Source organism: Salvia hispanica, chromosome 1 (genome assembly GCF_023119035.1).
Source record: "Salvia hispanica cultivar TCC Black 2014 chromosome 1, UniMelb_Shisp_WGS_1.0, whole genome shotgun sequence".
Classification (NCBI taxonomy): Eukaryota; Viridiplantae; Streptophyta; class Magnoliopsida; order Lamiales; family Lamiaceae; genus Salvia; species Salvia hispanica.
Window position 1 is genome coordinate 39,486,182 of NC_062965.1, and position 18,747 is coordinate 39,504,928.

At 34.0% G+C, this 18,747-nt stretch overlaps 1 protein-coding gene and 1 non-coding gene across 47 annotated transcripts in view; one reads left to right on the forward strand and one right to left on the reverse strand.

The window, feature by feature from the left end:
• The window catches only part of LOC125216834, a 75,633-nt gene extending 71,494 nt beyond the window's left edge, over positions 1 to 4,139 (reverse strand). For 16 of the 46 annotated variants that reach the window (XR_007175514.1, XR_007175512.1, XR_007175504.1 and 13 more), the window contains exons 1-8: positions 3,864 to 4,136; positions 3,323 to 3,447; positions 2,907 to 3,237; positions 2,137 to 2,236; positions 1,915 to 2,055; positions 1,606 to 1,712; positions 508 to 591; positions 260 to 356 (exon numbers count right to left, since the gene is read on the reverse strand). This is a non-coding gene — a transcript (uncharacterized LOC125216834). Of the gene's footprint in view, positions 1 to 259; positions 397 to 496; positions 592 to 1,605; positions 1,713 to 1,914; positions 2,056 to 2,136; positions 2,237 to 2,906; positions 3,238 to 3,322; positions 3,448 to 3,863 lie in introns of all 46 variants that reach the window. The other 30 variants (XR_007175480.1, XR_007175468.1, XR_007175464.1 and 27 more) reach the window with 11 other exon arrangements.
• Positions 4,140 to 17,647: 13,508 nt separating this feature from the next.
• Positions 17,648 to 18,747, forward strand: LOC125213186. The gene is made up of 2 exons (XM_048113584.1): positions 17,648 to 17,746; positions 18,271 to 18,747. The coding sequence occupies exons 1-2, from the start codon at positions 17,742 to 17,744 to the stop codon at positions 18,596 to 18,598; spliced, it is 333 nt and encodes a 110-aa protein (XP_047969541.1). The 5' UTR covers positions 17,648 to 17,741; the 3' UTR covers positions 18,599 to 18,747.

An 18,747-nucleotide genomic window follows, 5' to 3' on the forward strand; every position in this document is an offset into this window, starting at 1 on the left:
AGGACTAAGAGAAAATGAGAAGAACAAAGTAAGTTCTATTCAGTGTCAATTGCAAGCATAATCACAAGAGCATGGGAGATAAAGAGAGAGTAGGAGATAAAACCATTATTTAGTATACGTAGAGGGCACAAGCATTATCAAACACCCCATATAACAAATATAATACATAACTGCATCAAATATCTTCTAAAGCCATCATTATTCTACTGCCGTCTCCATACAGAAATATAAAATGATAAGCAGATCCAATATTTAGTACCTGTTGAGAGAAACCAGCAGCTTCAAAATCCACCAATTATGTCTCATTGAATTCTTCCCTGCTAAGCCCTGAAGTGACCTTCTGAGCTCGCTTGATACTGAACCACATAAAGGTTCCTAATTGTGACTTAAGGGCCTCTTTAATCAACACGCAAGGTATAGAAAGTGATGTTTTGACAAATTCACAATATCATTAGCATTTAAAAAAATAGAGTAATAAAGGAAAGGTTATCTATACTTAAAGGTTACATTAGCAAGTCTTCCTGCCAACCTTGATACCATCAAATGTGCTGCATTTCGTATTAGTTTCTCATCAGGCTCCATGGCATAGTCCTGCCATTTAAAAACACATAACTTATTTAGTATTTGTATTGTTATATACACTACTGAAAAAAGGACCCTTCGAATCAACGAATCGGAAAGAGTAATAAAATTAATTACTGCAGGAAAATTGTTTCTAAAATTAACCAATGTAGGAAACTTCTCCAATATGTATGTCCAATCATTAATTTGATTTTCCTACATGAGCTTATATGATTTCTAGAGTCACCCAGCCATAGAAGTGGCAACAAGCTGTTTACATTCTGGCATTGCAGAAATATTAAAATCATGAGAAAGATCAGAGGAAGTGGTGAGTTAATGTAATAAATAGAAAATCAACAGAGATAATCTTTAGTTTTCTTGGAAGTGCTCGCATATGACACCTCTGCTATGATAGCATAACCCATTAGTTACCATTTCATACAAAGAAATTGACTTCAAAATTCTCAACCAGCTACTTGATGCTTAAATCTATCCAACACCATACATAAGAGAAAAAAATTCATAACCTAAGAGGCACAAGATGTCACAGTATAGTATATGAAATTTTGGCTACACATCATCACAAATCCAACAACAAAACCAGACTATGGATTCAATAATTTCATGCCCAGATTCATACCAGAAAAAACATCGAACTATTTTGAACAGAAAAAATATATCCGGAATAATAATTTAGAACAATCAGTATATAAGATCTAACCAAAAAGTACTGCTTTCAGGTTACTTTGAAAAAAAATTGTAATCCTCAAAAGATTAGCAAACATATACTCATATATAGACTGTTCCCTATTTAAAAAATGGCCTCATCCTTTCACATATTATGCATTTACTAACCGAATGCTAAAATACTACAAGTAATCTCCATCATAGCATCAGTATTTGGCCATAAAGAACAACACATAGAACTTCGAAATATGGATCTCTTACAAGCAAGAATCTTCCAATGACGTATTCATTTAAAATAGTGGGACAAGCTTCCAACAACAACTGCAAAAGTGATGAAAATGTATGTCGCACTATTACCTTTAAAATAGTGGCCAATCTTCCAAAAAGATATTCAAAAGTGAACCCGAAGGTTGAATGTGACTAGGAGAGAGGTCCTGAACATCCTTCAGAAACTTGATATATTCCTGGAGGCATGCACATAAACCAGAGCATGAAATTACAATTATAAAAGACCACAAGATGGCACTTGCAGATGCAAATTCTAAAATTAGTCTTGGCAAATAATATCTCACAGAATGATTTGTTTACACCACAACAGACATTAACTTGCTTTTTTGTCTTGGGGATCTTAATAGGGAGGGATTTTAAAAAAGAGAAAACACTAACCTCATAGAAAGCATCTTTACTTGACACTAATTGAGTGCTCATCCAGCTTCCAAGACCCATGATTTCTTTTTTAGATGCAAGTACAGCAAATCGAATGCCAAAGTAAAAAGAAACATATCTAGCAAGTACTTGGGATAGAGGCTGTGAAAACATTTAACAGATATATTAAGATGCCAAGATTTGACAATCAATGGGGTTTATATATCAAAGGGCTCATTTGACCTTGTGCATAAAGGCTAGCATTAAACAAAGTGGCACAACACTGTCTCTTGCTTTCTCCTAATAGAAAGTTGTTGATGTCTTTCCCCATCAATGGTTTGGACTGCATGTAAACAAGGTTAAAAATGCAACAAGGAAAAAAATACAAACAATATTAATTCCAAACACATACATAATGGACTAAATTAAACAATATGTATTCGAAACCCATACATAATGGACTAAATTAACACAGCACTTGACCAAATTTTTATCAGTTATTTGCTAGTATTATTTCTCTAATAAGTAAATCCCACTCAACAGAAAAAAACATCAACAAAATCCATGGTCAGCACAGTGAAAATATCAAGAGACCATTGTAACTCTCCACAAATCTAAATCATGTGGTCTTACCATCAGGATTTAGGATCCACTTAATATACGCTGGAAGGAACTTCATCATCATCATCCAGTTGGTTAAAAGTAAGTATGTTTTTCAGACATGATATGCATCGATGATTACATGACACGGAAACATGCATGGCCTATGTATTTCTTTAATCTTGATAAAGGCTTCCGAATTTATTTAAACTAAATCATGAAACCTACCAGTGAAACAAAAGTCACAAGAAAGCCTTAATTAACTTTTCGTCAAGAAACAAGATCAAAGAGAGAGGGTAAAGGACGGAAATATAAGAAATGCTCTTGGTCTTGTTTAGAAACAGCATAAATTCATTTCCACATATTATCGGTATTGCTATGCAAGAGGTAGAACTGAACGTTGTGGTGATTACCTGTTCTTCTTGAATCTATGACCTTAATGGGTGCAGCTCTTATCTCCCCCTGTTTCTCCTTTCCTCATTTTTACTCTTTCTCGGTTATGGTTGTAAAGATAACTTGTGGGATACAACATTGAGGCTTGCTCACATATATATTGCAACAGTGCATTTTGTTGGAATTTGATAGAGATTGAATCTGCATTATCCTTGACTTTTGTTAGGTAGCAAGGTGTGCTCATGAAACATTAACAAAAGTCATCATTTGGAAGGAGAATAACAAGCTTCTTCCCAGCATATATGGTATCACTTGTAAGCCCATTAGCTTCCTTAATTTCCTGGATAGGTACTACACAAATTACCCACATAAAACATCAAATTCCAGGAATATAATTTTTTCATCCAACAAAAGAGTAAAACTCAAGCAAACATACCCCATATTTTCTTGACAAGCCCCAGAGTGTATCTCCCTTCACAATCTCCAAAGCTTTCCTCTAGTTTCGGCCACATTTTGAGCCACTGATGCAATGACAGGGGCGGCATACAATTATAACCAAGTCTGTAACAAAGACACAAGCAAACGTAGATGTCACACGACTTTACACATCTAACTCTAGTTCAGCGCCTCATGCGAAGCGTCAACATTCTTACCACACATGATATCAATATGTTTATTTGAAAATGAGCAACATCACCATGTACCAAACTGACAACTGCATGAATGATTTAGCTTCTATTTTTCTGTTTTAGTCCAATCAATCAAACAAAACACAGATGAAATTCATAATTTTTAAACTACTTCCAACTCAATAAGTGAGGCTCCTAGGAAGTTCAAAAACAAGAGAGGGTTTTTTTGGTAAATTCGAATCAACCTTTCTTCTTCTCAAAATCAACTCTAAATTCACAATAGCAAAAACATTATGAATCAAATTGACGTAAACTATATAAAGAAAAAAGAAAATACAATTTGATTACCTGAAGACGCGGTGGCTGTTGAGAGGAACGGCGGCGGAGGTTTAGCGAGAGGCTTCTCGGTCTCCATTCTAAACATGAACCCACACCATCTTCTCAATTACTCATTCGAGGCAGCACCATGGCAGCCCAATCGCGACTGACGGAACCAACATACCGGAGCCGTCCGCCGATTTACACAGAGGAGGACCGGCCGTTCAGTTTTTACTGAGGAAGGTGGAAGGGACAGTGCATAAAAGAGAGAGATGAGAGGAGAGAGAGCAAACAGTCGTAATTTTATTTTTCAAATTTTAATCCTTCTTGACAAAGTTTCGATATTTGAGAGAATACAAATTTTCAATTACTATATGAAAATTTGTCATTAATTTTACAGTATAATAATTGTAGTAATACGGTAATTGAGTACAATAATTTATTGTATCTGTAATTATTAGTACTATTTCATATATACTTTATTTATATTTTACTATTTTATTTTCCAATACTCTATAATATTATAATATCTACTATATTACTATTAATATAGTAATAAAGTATTACTTCATACATCCACCACTAGAAATCCCGATTTACCATTTTAGTTCATCCGTCATTAGGAGTCTTGGTTCATTTTACTATAAGGACCTGTTTGATAAGTTGGTAATGTACTTGTATGACTATTTTCAAGTGTTTGGTATCATAGTTAACATATCATGTAAGCTTGTGTTATCCTATATGGCTCAACCAAGCCTGCAATTTTTCCTCAAAATACAAGGTTATGTATCTCACAAATTTGGTCATATAGCATTTCCGCCTCATTTCTTGTCTACCAAACAACAACAAAAAAAACTCTAATCTGAGCTTATCTTGACACAAAGTTTGCATTTTTTATCTTACTTTGCAAATATTCTCATATCTCATCTTTCTTATCAAACGAACACTAAATGGTCTTACTTTTCACTAATTCATTTTATTCACATTCTATTATAAAACTAATACTCCCTCCGTCCGCGAATAGGAGTCCCAGTTGAGTTGGGTGCGGGTTTTAAGAAAAGTTTGAGTGTAATAATTTAAGTGTGTGATAGTGGAATGTGATACCCATTTATATTATTATTTGCTATCAAAGTGGATTAAAATTAATTGCAGCTTCTAAATTAAGGGAAAAGTGGGGTCATTTTTTATACTCCCAAGATAAAATGTCTAACCGGGACTCCTAATGGCGGACGGATGAAAATGGCCAACCGGGACTCCTATTCGCGGACGGAGGGAGTAATATAAAAATAGATTCCACATTCTCCGGTCTTTTCTCACATTCTTGTACATTTCTTAAAACTCATGTCAAACTCAAATCAAATTTCTAATAGAGGACAGAGGGAATACTAATATTTACTTCGAATCCAAAAATTTACAATCAAGATATGTCATCTGTGGATAATTAGTACTTTTAGAATAGGCTATTTGCTCGAAAATAATATAATTGTCGTGTCGCACTCTTGTTAAATTTCAGCAACGACTTCTTTAAATTTATGGTTATGTCGCTGCCAATGATGGACCGAGGTGGGGTTGGGCGGGGTTGGCTGACCCCACTGTCGGTCCTTGGTGATGCTGAAAAAATCCATTCATTTGTTCGTCGTCCCACTACAGCTTCGCTTTCGACCCCACGGCAACTCTAGCTCGAAGTTGAAATGAAAAAGGGAATAAATTGGAAAATTAGAGAAATAGAGGGAGGAAGATTAACACTACAAATTTTATGGTACCGTCCCCGGGCAGCACTACTAGGTACAACCCTTGGCTTGCCAAAAGCCTTCGTCTTTCTTCTCATGCGTTCATCCTCATTGTCCGACAGACGCATTCCTCAATTTGAATTACAACTACTCCTTGAACTTGAAACTCAAATAAACCTTGGGCGCGGCCACAGCGAGAATGCATTTGTTTAATAGTAATTAAATAATTCCTACATATTTTGATAATACGTGGAACTCATAATTATTAATTTTAATACCATTGTATAATGCGTAAAATTGATTTTAAAGTGTAGTAGATAATTAGGTAATATGAATTCATAATTATTAATTTTAATACCATTAGAATTGATTTTTATTACTTAAAAATAAATAAAATGCAAACTCTAAATATTGTACAAACTCCAAACTATGATCTGGATCGTTAGAAAATGTCAACAAATGACAAAATAACATAAACATTAAATGTCAACACAGTTTGTTATAAAACTCGTAAATCTTGTCTGACATCGACTTGGTGATGAAGTATGGATAACTCTCCCCCTTATAAGGCCTTTAAAGAGATGAGTGGCCCATTTCTAATATGGTATCAGAGCGGACCCAAATCGATGATGGATTTTATGTCTTTATCTCTTCTCTTTCCTACCCACGTGATGGAAGTCCGATGTGTCATTCTAGCCAACACGTGAGGGGACGTGTTATAAAACCCTTAAATTTTGTCACACGTCAACTTGGTGATGATCCTTAGCTCATCTATATAAGTATGGATAACCCTCCCCTTTATAAGGCCTTTTAAGGGGCGAGTGACTCATTTTGAATACAGTTTCGACACATTTTTAACACAGCATCAACCGTTGGCACTGTGTTAATATTTTTCTATTGATGTTATTTTTGTAATCTGTTAACTACTAATAGTCTAGATCATAGTTTAGAATTTATACAATATTTAGAATTTGCATTTGATTACGTCAAAGTACTAAAGAAATCGCGGTTAGACTCATATTTTATTGTAGTTGATAACAATGTCTAATATTTATGAAATGAATTTATGGTGATGGTTGAGTACGATATGAATGAGATTTTGACGGTGGGACTGATGAATCTAAACTTCCTGATTTTCAGCTCTTTACGTAATTACATGTGCATCTTGAAAAGGCGTTAATGCGTTACCGTATCTATATACCATGCATCCACGTGACCATACATGCCATAGTATGTCTTATACTAAATATATTTATTATACTAAAATCAATTCTATTTAAAATGCATGTCACATGTGAACATAAAACACGATATAACTTGTAGAACATGTGGGACACAAAGCTTTCGATTCTCCCACTTGTCACACTTGACAGAGCCACGAGTAAAATAGACATAATAAACATAAAGGCGCGCATAATATTGGACTTTATAAATACTTTCATCATTGATAAACATAAGTATTATATTAGAGAGACTACTAATGTGGGTCATGGCGGGCGTATATCATTCACTCGACATAGTTCCTTCCATGTACCACATCACCAATAACCCCACTAATATAATCTATAAGTGACACAATGTCCATAATTGTCTTATTTCAAGACTTCCTGCATTAATACTAAAAACGTACATATGCATATCAAATAATAAGTATATGCAGGAAAAGTAGAAACAACTTTATTGAATTCAAAATATCTATAACTTAAGTGTCTGAACCAACATGGAAACATAAAGATTAGACGTTTCCATACCCAAGACCCATCTTGTTAACTTATTCCATAAATGTCTTAGGCGGTAACGCCTTAGTCAACGGGTCAACAACTATAAGCTGTGTGCTTATATATTCTATAGATATTATTTGTTCCCGAACTTCATCTTTCATGACAATAAACTTTAATTCCATGTGTTTAGCTCCTTTGAATACTTGTCATTCTTAGAGAAAGATACGATTGCACTATTATCACAATACATTTCAAGGGCTTGGATATTAAGGAGACAATACCAAGGCCTGAAATAAAATTTTGCAATCATTAATGCTTCAAAGCAAGCCATAAATTTAGCTTTAATGGAAATCCAATCATTTCTAGTTGATCAGATTTCCTTAATGTGAGCATAAAATCTTTTGTTCCCTTTAAGTATCTCATTATTATCTTTGCAGCTCTCCAATGTTCAATGTCAGGGTTACTTTGGTAACGACCTAACAATTTGGAGCGCAAAGCTTACAGACTTGAGCATACATCAAACTTCCCACGATAGATGCATAAGGAAATATTTTTCATCTCGTTATGTTCTAATTCAGTTTTTGGACATTGATTCAAACTCAATTTGTCACCTTTATGAATTGGAACAACACTTAGAGAACATGCACTCATGCCATATCTCTTTAAAAGATTCGATCTATGTAGCTTTTATGAGACAATCCAAGAGTCCACGTGATTGATCACAAGATATTTCTATCTTATGACATAGGATGTCTCATACATATCTTTTATGTTGAAATTTTTAGAGAGATAATTTTAGTGTCATGTAGTAATCCAATGTCACTACTAGCAAGCAATATATCATCAACATACAAAACCAAAAATATGAACTTGCTCCCACTAACCTTGAGGTATATGCACCGATCAACGGTGTTCTCTTTAAAACCAAAAGCAGTAATAGAGTCATGGTATTTAAAATACCATTGTCGAGAAGCCTGTTTCAATCCATAAATTGATGTCTTAAGTTTGCAGACTAAATTTTCTTTCTTAATGAAGTCTTCAAGTTGTTTCATGTAGACTTCTTCTTCCAAATCATCATTTAGAAAAGTAATTTTCACATCCATTTAATGTAGTTCCAAGTCAAAATGGGCTACAAGTGCCAAAATGATTCTAAGTGAGCCCTTCTTTGATACTTGAGAGAAAGTCTATTTACAATCAATGCTATCTTTTCTGAGTATAACCTTTGGCAACAAGTCTGACTTTAAATCGTTAGATTAAACCATTTATGTCGAATTTGGTCTTGAAGACCCAATTACACCCAATACACTTTTGTTTATCGGGTAATTCGACAAGGTCCCAGACTTTAATCCATAGATTTTAACTCATCTATCATGCATCAATCCATTTATTAGAATTATTACACTTAATGGCTAGTGAATATGAAACTGGATCATTACGTATTCCTATATCACATTCGGATTCTTGGAGATATGCCACATAGTCATCAGAAATGGCACTTCTGTAGATGCTTCTTCCACACCCATGTTCAATGACTTTGGCATCATCATTAAGTGGTTGGTCATTCAAATATTGTTAGGCTGTTCAACAATATTTGGCACACTTAATTCTTGAGGAAATGAGGGAAGAAGGTTATACCCTTATTTCATTAATGACCGCATTATGAGTGTTAAAACTCCTACTGATCTCACCATTCTCAAGGAATCATATATTTCCAGTTTCCACAATTCTCATGCTATCATTAGGACAATAAAACCTATACCCTTTGGATTTTTCTGGTAACCCATAAAGTAACCACTAACTGCCTAAAATCCAATTTCATTTCTTGCGAAGAGTATACTCTAGTTTCCGTTGGACAGCCCCAAACATGAAGGTGCTGCAAACTAAGTTTTCTACCTGTCCAAAGTTCATAAGAGAGTCTTTGGTACAACCTTACTAGAAACCCGGTTTAATACATAAATAGCGGTTCTAAGAGCATAAATTCACAACGATATAGGTAAGGTAGAATTAACATTCTTCTAACCATTTCCATGAGAATTCGGTTTCGTCTCTCAGCAACATCATTCTGCTGAGGCGTACTTGGCATAGTATATTAAGCATAAATGCCATGATTTTCTAAGTATTTGGCAAAAGGTCCATGTAATTGACTTATTTTAGTGGTACAACCATAAAATTCACCACATCTAGATCGAATAATTTTCACCTTTCTATTTAATTGCCTTTCAACCTCAGTCATAAAATGTTCAACTGTGCCTGAGATTTTTCTTGCAATAAATAAATTCATAACGCGAAAAAAATAATCAATAAAGGTGATAAAATATTTTTCTCCACCAAAATTCGAGACATCAAAAGGTCCACAAATATTTGTATGTATAATTTTATGGAGCTCATTGCTTCTTGTGGCATTTTTACTATTGTGTTTGGTTTGTTTACACTTAATACAATCCACACAAACGGTAATGCTTTGTAAAGTCTAAATTCGAATGAATATTATCCTTTGTAAGCCTCTTAATTCTTTCACTGGAAGTATGATCCAGTTCCTTTATGCCATAGAATGATAAATTCGAATGAATATTATCATTTAGACGCTCCTTCGGTTGCAATGTGAGCATGAGATACACCCATTCCATACTTCTTCATCTTATGCTTCTCCTAGACCAATACGTTTCCCAATTCTTTAGGAGTCCACTAATCTTGTACAGTGAATCAATTTGGAATGGTTTATATTAAGGAGGTAAGGAAGTTAGGATGAATTGGACAAAGAAATCTTCATCCACCTGTAATCCTAACTTTTCCAGCTTAGAAGAGATTTTATTTATGTTCATCACATGCTCGTACATAGTCATCGTATTGCATGCTTATGAGATCCTTCATAAGTTTTTCTGCAAGAGAGTTATATGCAGTTGTGAAGCGATCCTCAACATTCTACAAACATTCTTTTGCAATGCCAGTCGTTGAGAGGTTTTATGTGCAACGAACATTCTAATGAACTGTAAACTTAGTTCTGTTAGATTTTTCCCTAGCATTATGGTAATCAGCCAACTACTTTGATCATAAAATAATTGGCTTATCATTCAACAGTGTTAGGTCTAAGTCCATTATTTCAAGAGTGAACTTAAGTTTCTCTTTCCATGCAAAGAAGTTGGTTCCATTAAGTTGGGGAACGTTTGAGGTAAACATACTAGTAGCAAAAAATATATGTTTTTACATTATAGGAGTAATTAAGAAATGAATGCTCACATATAGAAGTTTTGAATAATAACACGAACATTAATTTGAAAACCCATATCATGAGGCAATTATGAAAACTCCTTTGGGTAGTCTTCATACAATAATAAAAATCATGCTTTTACTATCCATATCTTAGTTCAATAATTGAGTAATAATAAATTGGCGTTACCTTTGGGTAATCGACACCAATTTATATTATTAACTCCATTAGTGTTTATTATGTCGCAAAAACTATTTCCTTTGGGAATCTAGACCTTTTATGACAAACAAACTATTTAGATAATGAATAGCCACAACAAGCATGATGATTAATTGCATAAATGGATTTTCATATCAACTTGATTATAAACTCTTCTTATTTTACTTCACTTTGGTGATTGCAAAATAAACATAATATAATCAAGAATGTATAGTGATTAATTGCTTAAGCATATTTTCACTTAATTTGATTATAAACTATTATTTTACCTCACTTTGGTGATTGTAAAATAAACATAATATAATCAAGAACATATAGAGATTAATTGCTTAAACAAATTTAATATGAGTTTGATTATAGATCTCCTTATTTTGCCTCACTTTGGTGATTGCAAAATAAACATAATATAATCAAAATACATGTTAAAACGAGAATTGAATTATGTAATCATTCATTCCACCGTCTCGGTAGATTCATAAGCATGAAACATTTAATTGAAATCTCAATTCACCGATGCATATATTCAAACGCAATTTATATACAATATATACACAGTCAATATACCCAAATCTATTCCATATAATAAATCAAATCAATATGGAAATAATATATTTCAAACATGGAAATCATTAATTCTCGGTAGAGAACGTACAGATATGAATTGACAATTAATTAATTAAATATATCCATAATCAAAACTATGGAAACATGATTACGGTTTATGGAAATATAGCATAATCAAAACCAAATCTCAATAAAATACGTATCAATTAATTTCATTCTATACAGGTACAATGATAATAGAATTAAATATTTCATATTCATACACAATCAATTCATCAATTCCTTGAGCAAAAGAACGACAGCTATATTATATACGAATTCACGTGAATTCACCATATTCAAAACCAACTTCAATCCACTAATCATCCCAACTTCACGTGTTCACGATTCATCAAATTTGAAGTCATAAATTGCTTGAAACAAGTTTTAACATCAATTAATTAATTGGAAATACTTAGCATTTCATTCTAACGCAATGATATCTTAGCAATTTTCCCACCTACTAATATATTGACTTTGGCTGATTATACATAGTCATGATAGCATATCCAAGGTTTGTAACGTAGCCAAGTTTTATCTTTTATTTATTTAGTTTGCTTGTTTTATTTCTTTTTTGGGGGGGTTGGACATTTACTTCGATCACACTTTATAAATAGGCTTATAATATCAACAGCTTCGTAAATCAATTACATTTAGTCTAATTGATTCACTGAATAATGGGGCACTTAGTGTATGGGAATAATAATTTCCATTCTTCAAACCCTTGCCTCTCCAATTTCGATAAGAAAACACAAATTGATGCAGTTTTTGGTCATTCCACGCTCAATCAAAGTGATAGCAATATCAACACTTAGTACTAATTTTGCAACTGCTGCGGACAAAGTCTATCAGAAAAATCAAGCTTCATCATCGTCAACAACAACACACTCCAACAACGGCAAAGATGTTCAAATCTATGGAACCAACACCAACACCACCAACAACAAGATGTAATCATACCCATTTCTTTTTATGTTCTACCATATCCATATTTGGATTCTCTGTCCGGTATTAGAAGTCCCGATTGAGTTGGATGCGGGTTTTAAGAAATGTTTGAGTGTGTAATAATTGGAGTGTGTGATAATGGAATATGAGACTCATTTGCATTATTATTTGTTTTATTCTTTGGATGTGTTTTTACTTGTGATTTTTAGTGTTTTATTTTATAATATTTTTATTTCACTTTTTATGGAAATGTCTAACCGGGACTCCTAATGCCGGACGGAGGGAGTACTTCTTTTTGCATCTCTATCTTTTCTACCTTCGAATAATAAACGTAAATATGAATTCCTGTTATTTGGTCATTTTTAACATCACGTACGTTTATTTTAGATCATTTTAGTTCGCACGAGAGGCATCAGATCGTATAAACTAAAAAGATCTTAAAATTACTTTATTATTCATATAAACTAAAATGATCGGAATACTTTTGGATGCATTAACAATTGCAATGATTTACAAATTATAATTGTGATCCTCATTGGCTCAAAAATGATAAATTTCATAATAAAGCATCAAATTTAACATATACATGAGTCAAATAATAAAGCATCAACTCTAAAATAAATTCCTAACATATTCATATAGTTGGGTCCCATAATAAAGCATCAAATCTAGAAATAAATTCCTAGGTTTGATCCCCTGCTGTGCTCAAAGCCACAGCAGGAGTGCTGTTACAAACAAGTTATTATCTTTTATAAAATAAATTTAATATTTTAACATTTTCTTTATGAATAAAATGTGTGTATTAGAGCACAACATCCACTGCTGTATCTAGATCCTAAATTCCTAACATATTCCTCGTTGGGTCCATATTAAAGCATCAAATCTAAAATTCATCACTCATTCACTAAACTATCTAGATGTGTTACTATCAAATCTACAATTCATCACTCATTCACTTCTAGATGTGTTACTATCAAATCTAAAATATATTGATTCTAGATGTGTTACTATCAAATCTAAAATATATTGATTATTCACTTAACTATCTAACTATGTTTCACTCTTTAATTTTATTCATTTGTTATTTCATTTAATATATTATATTTTATTAAATTATTATATTCGAATGTTAAAAAGAAAAGTTATAAATGGGTGATCCCTCTCTCTCTCCTCTTCTCCCTCTCCATATATAATGTGTGTGTGACATAATGGTAAATTTCAGAAGCAGAAACACAAATTAAGTGAAGATTCAGTTGACTATTGCAATGATTTACAAAATAAAATTCAGATTCAAATTGGATCAAATTTGATGAATGACTCCCTCTCTATATCCATACACAATTTAAAGTCTCATTTTACTATTTTAGGATATCCATCATTAAGAATCTCATTTGCTTTTTCCCATTTTGGATGAATAGACCCACCATTCAACGAATCCACTATACTCACATTTTATTATAAAACAAATACTCCATCCGTCCCGGCTAAGATGACACATTTATTAGTTGACACGGTATTTTAGGAGTTTTGGTTAATGTGGTTAATTGGAGAGAGAAAGAGTGAGTGTAAGTATTATATATATATAGAGAAAGAGAGTTGAATATTTAATTGGAGATAGAAAAAAAAAAGTTGTTGCGTGTATTAATTGGAGAGACAAAGTTAACAAAAACAGAAATATGTCATCTTATTAGAGATAAACTAAAAAGCAAAGTGTGTCATCTTAATTGGGGCAGATGGAGTACATAAAAGTGGGGGCCTATATTCCACTAAGTCCTTTTTCCAATTTTCTTTATAAAATCAAATACTCCCTCCTTGACCGGGCACGAGTTTTAAGAAATGTAAAGAAAAGTTGGTTGAAAAAGTTAGTGGAACGTGAGACCCATTTTTTTATATTGGTTTTATAATAAAATGTGAGTGAATTGAGTTAGTGGAATGTGGGACCTACTTACTATTTATGGTAAAAATGAAGTGTGACTCTTAATTGGAGACGGACCGAAATGAAAAAGTGTGACTCTTAATTGGGGACGGAGGGAGTAATTTCTTAAAATTTGTGCCCAATTAAAATGGGACTATAAATAACAAATGGAGAAAGTACATAAAAAATCATCAAATCTATCATGCTTGTTAATTTACAACTAAAATTGCAGGTTCTTTGGCTAGCAGAGCATTAGGGTACAACTTTGTATCTGGAGAGTCACACCATTGAACATTTAGAAAAGTAGTACTCCGTCATCTCTTAAAGATAGTTTTCTTTTTTATTTTGAGTCATCACACAAAAATAGTCATCTTCCATTTTTAGTATTTTTTCTCTCTTATGAGGTGGGTCTCATTCTGCACTAATAATACCTCAATCATTTTTTCTTTCTACATCTCTCTTACTTTACTAATTTTGCATTAAAATACGTATGACATTCTCAAAGTCTCTATTTTTATTGGACAGAGAGAATAGTACATAAACTCCCACTAATTAAATCAGGAACATTCTTTTACGTGTTCATGTGAAAGTACAACATCTAACCGAATTATATCTTTGAATATCTTCCACCGTTGTTCATATCCATAAAATCATGAAGTAAAATATATACCCAATACCACAATTAATGCACATCTACAATAAACTACATTCAAACTATAACACCCCACTTTTTGAATCATAAATTTCGAACTCTAATTCTTTTTGAATTTAATGTTTTAAATGTTGTGAAGTCAGTGAATTAAATTTCGAGTAAAATGGTTATTTGATATTCTTGTGATCTAATTTAATTTAGAGTTTTGAAGGTTGATGCTAGGCCTGTCAAATCGGATATCCGCGGATACCCGATCCAAAAATTTCGGGTATCTGATCCCGAATTTCCCAAAATCTAATACTTGATACCCAATCCGAGGAATGATTTCAGGTACCCAGTTACCCGACTCGGGTATTCAGTCCCAAAAAATCGGGTATCCAGTCTCGATTGTGGATTTTTTTTCTATATTTTTTTAAATTATTTTTTTAAGAAAATTAACTACAAAATTTTAGAAATACAAACTTGAAGTAGTTCGAGTTTAAGTTAAAAAAAATTACAAATTATTAGAACTAAAAAATTCATATTTTCCTCCATAATAAACATTACAATTTATACCTTAACCCTAAATGTGACTTAAGAGGTAAGGATTTCGGGAGTACATTTGATTTTTTAAATAATAAAATAGATACATAATTTATTAAATTTAAAGGAAATTTAAAAAATCGGGTAATTCGGGTAATTTGGGTATACCCGATCGGATATCGGATTACCCGATACCCAATAATCCAAAAATCCTATACCCGAACCCGATCCCGAAAGCCAAAAAATCGAGTACTGGGTATCCAATTACCCGATATTTCGGGTTTGGATATCGGGTACCCAATTTCCGATATCCATTTTGACAGCCCTATTGGTGAGAATGAATGGTGTATTAAATACTCCCTCCGTCAAAAAATACGCCTTTTGGGTGCGGCACGTATTTTAATACAAAATTAGTAAGTAAGAGAGAAATACAAAATTAGTAAAGTAAGAGAGAGGTAGAGAGAAAAAATAATTAAAGTATTGTTAGTGGCAAATGGCCTCATTAGAGAGAAAAAAGTTTCCAAAATTGAAAAGCGCATATTCTTTTGGAACAGACTAAAAAGGAAAGAGTGCATGTTCTTGTGGACGGAGGGAGTATATTAATATGGGAATGAATTAGGGAGTGGTGGTGTAAGTATCATAATTCAGGGAAACATGTATCTCATCTACTCCCTCCGTCCACAAAAAATAGTCCTATTTGTGGATAGCACGGGTTTTAATGAGAAATTTGGTAAAATAAGATTGTGTCCACAATAGTGAAACAACCACGCTTCAGCCACAAGAAAAACTTGTCCGCCCGGTCATCACAGCCATGCCTCAGCCACATAAAACTTGTCCAACCACGTACAGCCACAACACAACCATGCCTCACATTTTTTTTAGTTGTTGATATATTTTAATTGGACTAGAACAAAATTAATTGTATAAAAATAAATTGAAAAAAAAATAATTCATTAAAAAAATTAAAACCAAATCTTCGTTATATTATAAATTTTGGAAAATTATACAACAAGAATTACATAAAAACATCGTCGGCTCACTTGGTGTCATCCCCGAAATCCGTTACAACACCTGCATCCCCAGCAGCCTTCGCCTCGTCATCGGAAACCGATTTATGAGAGCCTCGTACGTCCGCCTGATCCTCGGGTTGGTTTCGCTGGTCAAACGGTACAGATCTCGATCAGCTGCTTCTAGAAGAAGAAGTATGGGCAGACATTCCCACACGGGATCCAGAAGAAGAAGAACTGGTTCTCGCGTCCCGAATAATGGATTGTTGGTTGGGTGGACGTCGGCGGCGAGAAAGTATGGCGGGGAGTTCCTCCTCGACCCCTTCATTGAGGTCGATAGACTGTGAGCCACTACTGCTTCTGCTTCTGTAGTGCCCGGATGCTCCGAGTCTCGTCCGCTTTGGCGGCGCCTTAACCTCTTCCTCACAAACGGCCTTGAATTTCATTGAATCCCTGAGATTGAGATATCCCTCCACTAGGTGAATTTGGGATATTTCTCATTCTCTCTATACATCTCGTACGAAAGAGCCTTTATGTCGGCCTTGTGGCGGCTACTTTCAGCTAGGCAGGGATTGTTTGGGTGGATACCCGAGAACCTGCTGACGGCGGTTTGAATCCTTTTTCCATTTTTTTCGGAGCTGGTCCTCATTCCGGTTTGCCGTGCCTCGCGGCTTGAACTCATCGTAGACGGTGGCGACGCAGGCCCAGAAACCACTTTTCGTCTAATCCATTCCAACAGCTGAATCCTCCGATATTAAGTACCACGCCTTCAGAGGCGGACCTATTGAGGGACATGGGGGACCCATGGAACCCCAACTATTTTAAGAATGACTATGTATTATTCATAGTAAAGATTTTCCAAACAATCTAGTAGTGGAGTTGGCTTCCATCTCAGCCTATTATAGTGATGGTTAGAGATCGATTCTCAGCAAACTCAAGTTTGTTTTCACATCTCTTCCTTTTTTTTATTATGTAGTAGTAATATATTTACTTTTTTATTAGGGTAAACTGCCTCAAAAATCGACAACTTTCACAAAAGGCCGGTATTTCCCGTGAACTTTAAAAGTTGCACGAAAAATCACAAACTTTGTCGGGTTGTGCAAATTTCCCGAGTGACCCGACCCTGAAATTTTCTAGTATTAACTTATCTTATGTGGCAGCTGGAAGCATGACTAGGTAGCCGGAACACAAAACTACGTCGTTTTGTGTTATTCTAAAAAAAATATTAAAAAACCTCATATTATATTTCAATACGTATTTCTGGAAGAATAAAACTACAATTTCTATCTTCACCAAAATCGCGCTGATATCTGGGAAAAATTGCGCTAATCTGCATCGAGAGAACATCACCATCCGAAAATCACCATCCAGACAATTTCGACAAAAATGAGGTTAGATTTCTTGAAAGTTAGATTCGATTTAGGGTTTATTTCGAATTGCATTAATTCGATTTAGGGTTTATTTCGAATTGCATTGATTCTACTTTTATGGAAATCGATTTAGGGTTCTATTTCGAATCGTGGGTTCAAATCGATTTGGGATTCTATTCGAATTGTGAGTTCAAATCGATATAGGGTTATATTTAGTTTGTTCCAATTTGTATGTTTATTCTTGTTCTTGCGTTTATTCTTGTAACCATGGAAGCACATTATTAGTGATTTAATTGGATTTGGAGCATCTCATGTGTGCGGTATGTATTTTTAATGAGGTAATTCATGCCAAATTGCCAATTATACATACTTGCTCGACTTTACCATGAGATTAATCATATTTCTAGACAAAACATGATGCAGTATTTCAAAGACTTGATTTTTAAATCTCATTACAGACGCTTGTGTTGTCTGATTTTATTGAGCTTTAGAGTCATTTTTTCTCTCTTGTTTGTGTTTTGTGTTTATCATTTGTGTGTGTGTAGGATGTCCACATCGTCGTGTAATATGAGCCATAGGAGTTGGCCAAGGCCAGAAGTCGTGGTTTGCAATAATGGAATTGAAGCTCAAGTTGTAACATCGAAGACGGATGCAAATCCTGGACGACGTTTCTACCGGTGCTATATTTGGAAGGAGGACGACTGCAAGTTCTTCCGCTGGATTGACCCATCTTTGTCACCGAATCAAGAGAAGGACATCATGCAAAAAGCATTGCAAGCGAGAGTTGCTATGCATGATATGCTAACAGAGAAAGTCCGTTCCAAAGAGGTTGAATTGGAATTACTCCAAATAGTGGCTAAAAATTTGCGTTGACAGAACCGGAACTTGAAGTATGCCATTTTGTGTTTATGTGTTGTGGTGTGGCTTCTTATCTAGACTATAATAGTCCAGATTATGTAATAGTCTAATGTATGTCACCTATGTCTAGGATTTTACATTGAATTTCTAATGTATCCCCAACT